This window comes from Montipora capricornis, chromosome 1 (assembly GCF_036669925.1).
Source record: "Montipora capricornis isolate CH-2021 chromosome 1, ASM3666992v2, whole genome shotgun sequence".
Classification (NCBI taxonomy): domain Eukaryota; kingdom Metazoa; phylum Cnidaria; class Anthozoa; order Scleractinia; family Acroporidae; genus Montipora; species Montipora capricornis.
In genome coordinates this window covers 11,244,009-11,251,508 of record NC_090883.1, presented here as the reverse complement: position 1 = coordinate 11,251,508, position 7,500 = coordinate 11,244,009, and the positions used below count along the sequence as shown (strand labels likewise).

At 42.0% G+C, this 7,500-nt stretch overlaps 1 protein-coding gene across 1 annotated transcript in view; it reads left to right on the top strand.

Annotated features, from left to right (window-relative positions):
* Positions 1 to 7,500, top strand: part of LOC138052266 (DNA (cytosine-5)-methyltransferase 3A-like) — a 42,086-nt gene that overhangs the window by 32,674 nt on the left and 1,912 nt on the right. The window contains exons 15-20 of the mRNA XM_068898703.1: positions 953 to 1,029; positions 2,322 to 2,390; positions 3,629 to 3,719; positions 4,515 to 4,663; positions 5,429 to 5,514; positions 5,901 to 5,976. Of these exons, the coding sequence (XP_068754804.1) occupies positions 953 to 1,029; positions 2,322 to 2,390; positions 3,629 to 3,719; positions 4,515 to 4,663; positions 5,429 to 5,514; positions 5,901 to 5,976 (548 nt within the window). The remainder of the gene's footprint in view (positions 1 to 952; positions 1,030 to 2,321; positions 2,391 to 3,628; positions 3,720 to 4,514; positions 4,664 to 5,428; positions 5,515 to 5,900; positions 5,977 to 7,500) is intronic.

Genomic DNA, 7,500 nt, shown 5'->3' with positions numbered 1-7,500 from the left:
ACACCTCTGTGATGACCCATTCAGGCTGAGAAAAGTCACGACAAATTCAAAAAGGTAAATCATCTGATTGCCCGAGACGTTCTCGCACTCTTGCGCCATCTGCCGGTAGAGCTTTGTTCGTCAGACAAGGAAAATCTGGATCAGTGCTGATGTCAAAGAAGAATTTATCATTGGCACTTAGATTAAGGATGGACTGGTAGATCCACCGTTAGAGTTTTTTCCAGTTAAAAAATTGATCGTCGCCCTCGAAACTCTAAAGCCCTTACCCTGTTTGTTTGATTCTTGACTTTCTTCATATTCTTGGTTCTGGCATAAAAGGCTGTGAAGTTTGTGTCCAAGAGTCTTTGCTTATGAAATCCCAAGCTCCATTCCTCAGAACTTCAGAAGCGTTTGCCTTTATTTGAAGTGCTGTGTTACTAAAGGAACCTGTTAACACTACATCTGCAAGATTAATCGATAGCTTGGAAAGAATGTTATGTAGAGGGCATCTCGCCAGCCCTAAGTCGTAATTACAGAAAGCAACTCTTACATCGAGGAATGATCTTGTACTACAACCAGCAGGTGGTTATGAGAGATTTCAACCAAGTCCTTCTCAGTGGTGGGTGATGGTGAGGGGCACATGCATAGAACAATGCGTCACCATAAACACCCAGCCATTCACACTTATGGGACATGTCAGAAAAGGGTTCCCTATTGGAGTTTTTTTTTAATATGTTGTTACTTGTCCTTTAAACCCTCAATATCGTTATCGTTATTATTATCGTCATTATTATTATCATCATTATCAGCCGGGTTTACGGACATGCCGGCATCTTCGCAATTTTGGCTAGTGGGCCACCCTGCCATCCAAGATTCTTCTAAAATAACAATTCCTCAAGATGTGAAGTGGGAAAATAGTGTGTAGGGTGTCAGGATTGTGAATAGGACCTAAGAAGTGAATATTTTCGGACAGGATTGCAGGCCGTAAAGGAATTGGGAATTGAAATAGAGCTGTACTGTGCTTCAGAAATTGATGAACAAGCTGTTCAGGTTAGTTGACGCCCTTCCTGCCTTTCACGCTAACAGTAGAATTATTCTACAGCGAATTGTAAGTTGACTTCACAGATGCTTAGAATGATGTGCAAGACGCCGTGATAGACACTTTACATTACGGCCACCGACACCAGCGGCCTTGACAACGCCTCAAACGGTTAATGGGCGAAGACAGTGGCTCTGAAAGGGTTGCCAGTACACGGCTCCTTACGTTTTTACCCGTTTGTACGAGTCTAATTTTTGACAGCATTATCACATGACCCTGAAGCGTGTAACTTGCAACTCTTTTCCATGGAACAAAGCTGAAGATTTTAGGACACCAATTTTATGCCCAAACATGGACAAAAAAGAAGATCGAAGCTGCATGCGCGGGAAAATGCGCGAGCTAAGTTACTTCCAAATAAGGAAATTTGAAACTCCGGCTCTGAACCAGACTTAAACGCTTTAAGGTCAGGAGCTTCTGGTTGCAATTACTGCACATTTTCAAACCAGACTGACTTGCAATAATTAGATTGGGCCCCGTCGTCGTCGTCGTCGTCGTCGTCGTTGCGTAAACTCCTTATAAGGGATCTTACGATCTGCCACGAGAACGCCAGTTAGGTAAAAATATGTCAGCAACATCTTATTTCATTGGACCGATAAAGGACGCAGCTCTTTTCTGTTTAGGACTGATTAGGCTCTTTTATTTCCGTTATATAATTTTCGTGTCCCTATTATTTTCTTTATCAGTCACGAGAGCCGTTGTAATAGCTGCCTTCTGGCCTAAAAACATTGGTATTTAATCAGCAAAATCTGCAATGAAAATGGCCAGATCTCAAGTTCTGTGGAATACGAATGTGGATAACTACGTTTTTGTTGCTTCGTCTCGCCCCGTTCTTCCCAATTCAATGACTGGATAGTCAGTTAGTTTGTGTAGTGAAGTTGAAGAAAGTGAAGTAATCACCAAAAAGATTCAAAAATACAAACTTCCAATTTTGAATGACGTTTTCGTTTAACGTCGCCGTTGCAGAACAAGAAAAAAAACGAAGTCAGCCTAATTTACCTTTATCACTCGGCGGCCATTTTGGAGCCCGTGGGGAATAAAGGCTTTGTCTTTGCATTGTCTTTGCACGTCTAGCCTCACACTGAATGAGAGGCTAGACGTGCAAAATCTGTTGTTTGGACATTGAGTGATATGAGTCTATTTGCTTTTTGAGTAGAACTGTAACAGCCTTCTCCCTCCTTGTAATTGAAAATTGGAAACAAAGTGTCAAACTTACGCAAATATTATTTTCAATCCTTTCGGTAAGGTGGCCAAAGTTCAACACGGAAGTAAAATCCATCATATTGGTGATATACAAAAGATTTCAAGAGCGCAAGTGAGTTCTTTCGTGTCCTTCTTTGTATATGTAAACTGAAGAAACGATCCTTGAACTTACCGAAACAATTTAAGATATCCTCCAAAGAGTGAGGCCCTTGCCGACATCCAGCACGTTTCTAGAGTGACGAGGCTTAACCATCTCAGCTTGGAAGAACCTTTTAAGTGGTACTACGATCAAAAATCACGTCTCGCTTTTCCCTTCACATTTCGAAAGTTCTTGTGCTGAATACTCGAAATGAGAGATCTTATGCAATCGTTTCAAGAGAAAAACTATTTCTTCGACGCGGCAAATCCACTCTCTTCATTTAACGGTCCGCCATTACTTACCCTGCGAGCAGTTGGTTTCTCCTACGCTTCCCAACAGAGAAACCACTTCGAGCGACCGCCGTTCAGCGCCAGGAACGAATAAAACGAGTTAGTAAACGTTCTTTGGCGCTTGCGCGTGCGTTCAGCTACGTAACTGCTGCGTTTGGGTTAGCCTACCGTGTAGTAATACCATATTTTAACCGGGAAATACTACGAAGTGATGTCAAATGCATCACGTGGGGTGTGGGTACTTCGCACATGCTCGATGGAAAATCAAACGGATGCTCACAGTGGTTGCTCTCTCGGGAAGCGTAGGAAAAACCAACTGCTCGCAGGGAAGCCGCCATTACTTGGTGCGGCTCTGCCCGATAAGCCCTCAGAGATTGACTCACTAGCTTAGAATAAATGTGGCAAAGTTGATGTAGAAGCTGAAATCCAAAAACTCTCGTTCTGCATACTAATTAAGCCCCAGTTAGTGACATCACTTTCTCCTCGATCCAGCTCTCTAAAGGCTTCTCGGTCGGAACCGCAGCAAGTTATGGCGGACCGTTGAATGAAAAAGATCAATATCAGAAATAATGAGAGAAGCATTGAAGGGACAAGTCCGAGTGAACCCTTTGTGATCCCTTTCCTGCGAAAGCTGCCTCGAAATCTTGAGAACATCGAATTTAGTGCTCCAAGAAAACGAAACACACTAGACAAAACAGGAAACGGGAATAAAATAAAATTGGTTAGAAAAAAGGTAAAATAAGCTCTCTTCTTGTTGAGAGACTATGCATCCGGTATCCTTTTTCTGGCAAACGGCATTTTCTTATTGTGTTCCCTCCGCCAAGAAGTGATATTGCATCACGCGAGGAGTACAACGTTCACAGTACTGCAGTTGCGTTGCAAGTACATGCTCATCAAGATCTTGGTCTTATTACTTTCAAGATACAAGAACTGGGGCCATTTGATTTTGTTTTTGGAGGAAGCCCATGTAATGACCTGTCTATTGCAAATCCAATAAGAAAAGGGATTTATGGTGAGTAATTGTTGTATACTGTTATAGCTTTTGTTTTGATGAACAAAAAGAAGTACAGGCCGAAATAACACGAAAAAAATTATTTGTTTGTTTTACTAAAACGCAGTGTCAAGTGCAGTTCCTTCCCGCCTTCTTTCAGGCGCGTATCGGCTTACACGAAACACTGAACGTACCGATGGACGGTCATACGATGACCTCGTAATCCAAACCAAAATTTCTTGCATCGATAGGTAACCATATCTTCTTAACCATGCTGCTCCGCGCTTGGAGCTCCGCTTTAATAAGGGATACATAAATAACTGACAGTGTGAGGAGCAGTTCCTCTTGCAACACGCTGGAACAGTCTTGGAAAAAGCCCAGTTAGCTTCAGGAGCCAATAACCTGGAGCCTACAACTTCAATACTAGGTCTATGTAGCGACATTTTCACAGATCAAGCCATTTTAGATCAGTTCTTGAATAAGATTTGGCTTGCACTAGTAAGCATTCTCAATCCCGCATGGAAGACTTGTAATTACCTGAAAAGGTCTGGTTTCGCGGGAAGATCAATCTAAAAATAACTCGGTCTGTAAAAACGCCGTTCCAAGAATACAATGAAGTTGTATGTTCCTAGTCATTGGCTCCTGGTAGAGTTTTGCATTTTCATGTTATTAACAGTTAGCTGTTAGTTTTTTCATCGTTAACAGTTGTAGCTCTATAAAGCTCTGAGGAAAACTAATTCAGTTCATTTTCGGTGTCGGAACACTTTACTTCATTACAATTCTGTTTATCATGTGGGTTTTTGTCTGTTTTTGCAGAGGGGACTGGTCGCCTGTTCTTCGATTTTTACCGTCTCCTTGAATGTGTACGACCCAAATCTGAACTGGACAGACCTTTCTTTTGGCTGTTTGAAAATGTAGTTGGTATGAGAGCTGAGGACAAGTGCGTTATTTCCCGATTTCTTGAGGTACTAAGTTTGGATCTTTTTCTGTCCTATATGTCCTATTTCTAGATCAACCCACTGCTGTGCCCTTCCTTTCTCAAAAACATGTGAGAGTTTCGTGGTCACTCCTTAAGTTGAGAAAGAAGTTTTTGGACTCGTTTCTATCGATTAGTGGTAGATTTTAGTTGAATACTTTTTTAACTTCGAACGTTTTAGCACGCCTTTTAATGAGCGGTGTGCATGCATGCTTGTTTAATCCTGCCCCATAACGACCTCCGAACCTTTTCGAATGACATGCACGCATGGCATTTGGACTGGTCAACTAATTTTGTTCAACTTAAACCCGATTCACGTTGGTTTGTTAAGAGGAGGCCATTATTACTCATTCGACCCTTTTGCAAAGAGATTTAAACCAACCTCAGATCAAGTTGCTTAGACTAACAATGATTACCTTAAACGCGGCATCAAAGGTGCTTTGCCGAAAGAGTGAAGTGATACTCGCACTTTTCTAGACAATGTGAGCAATTGCCTCTTATAAATAGCTGAACAATCCAGGTGGCTTCAATGGCCGCCTCTGCCGCTATGCTCTAGCAACTGAGCGATGCCGGAAGCCACATATGGTGATCGGGTTAATGCGCAAAATGTCCAGATAAGTGACGTGCGATGATCACTTCTTGATTCTTTCGACTATAACCCACACTTCAACTTATATACATTTATTTCATTCAAAGTTCCTTAGCGTTCCATAGCAAGAAACTTAATGTGTAGATTTTGTTTTTCTTATTCCAGTGTAACCCAGTTGTAGTGGATGCCAAGGAGATCTCTCCTGCTCATAGAGCTCGATATTTTTGGGGAAACCTCCCGGGAATGAACAGGTATTCAAGCACATATTTCATTTATTAAGCGCAGCTGTACACGTCAAGTTCAAAAACACGTGACTGAAAAGCGTTAAAAACCGGTTAAAAATAAATATTGTCAACCTGTGAATATGAGCCCATTGCAAATGTCTTTACTCTGGCCTCTACTACTGTACTAGATTCTTATTTAGTTTGATTTGATTCCGGCTAAACTTAAAGAGCTGATGTAAGCGTTAGAAGGGGAAACTTAGGTAAGAATGAACAGATGACTGCCCCTTCAACCCTTTCAAACTATCCTCAATTAAAGAATTAGTTTAGTAAGGGTATACTGTGTCTTTCAGTTAGTTTTATTGGGGTTTTTTTGCGACATATTGATAAAAACGTACTAATTTTTTTTTGTCCAGACCAACCATCCCTTTACCAGGCGATAAACTGTGCCTACAGGATTGCCTTGAACCTAATTGTGGACGACTGGCCAAGGTCAGTATATACTAATAAAAGGACGATCACGCTCCATAGTTACGATAATATCGGACCTTTGTATCTATGAGGCTCCCGAGGGAACGTTAAGGCAAAAGCAAAGAAAAATTCTCGGAACTCTCCAGCCAGGAAGGGAGATATTTCCGATCAATTCATAAAACATGCTCAGTTGAAGTCGTGCAAGGAACGTCTGTTGAAGAACCAAAAGCTATTGTAAATATTATCCGGTATAAAATGATTAATGGGCAAAAAGCTCTCCAGATTTCAAGTATAGAAGTGAATTTCAAAGAGAATATTCTTTCCATCATCATCATCAACTGGGAACTCGGAAAATCCGAGCCCCAGTTGGGATTTGAAGCGACGACCCTCCGTGATCTAGTATGGATGCGTTAACCACTGAGCTACTGGAGACTCTGTGGTGAGCAAGGGTGAAATGTGGCTATTGACTACGACTGCATCACGCGGTCACATAGTCTGATTTTAACCAATAATTAACAATTATTGGATGAGGTTGAGCATGTTAGCGATAATTGTCAAGGCCAAAGTTTGTGCTATCTGCCGAAGCCGAAGGCTGAGGCGGATAACACAAACTGAAGCCTTGATAATTATCGCTAACATGCGAAAACCGAATTCAAAATTGTCTTATTATGCATATTCCTGAGCTGAGCTCCGCCATGACAAAACTGATCAAACTGCTGGTTAGTGTGTTAGGTGACGTCACTTCTGCATGCATAAAACTATTGTCTGTAGGTATGAGGTCAATTCTACATATATAAAATCTATTGTTTGTAGGTATTACGTAAGAGAAACAGAGCAAGCAAGAATTAGCTGCGTCCTTATAGCCAATCAAAATTGAGCTGGTGACACCAATGTATAATAATGACTCTTAACTGCATCGCGCAGTCACATTAAGGAACATCAGATGCAACCAACCAACCACCCAAGCGAGTAATGTGAGAAATACATGTAAGATATTAAGCACCATCATCAACTGGGAACTCGGAAAAATCCGAGCCCCAGACCGCGTGATGCAGTGAGCGAGGTGTTATCGCCGATATTCGTTAATGTGACTGTGCGATGCAGTCGAAGTCACATTTCCCCCTTGCTCACCACAGAGTCTTCAGTAGCTCAGTGGTTGGAGCATCCATACTAGATCACGGATGGTCGTGGCTTCAAAACCCATCTGGGGCTCGGATTTTTCCGAGGTCCCAGTTGCTGATGATGCTTCATATCTTTCATGTTTTTCTCACATTACTCGCTTGGGTGGTTGGTTGCATCCCTGATATGCCTTAATGTGACTGCGTGATGCAGCCAGCGAGGTTTTACGTCTAGAAACAGGAAATGTACGACTTCTGGTGGACGAACAAAAGAAGCTAATGAGAGATCTTTTGTTTTTGTCCACCAACATGGCGGCGATCACGTCACGTGAAAACCTCCTATTGTTGGCGCGAGAGGCAAATTAACTAGCGGCAAAGCCGTGCGGAGAATGGGAAGGGGCGCTGTGAAAGATATGAAGCATCATCA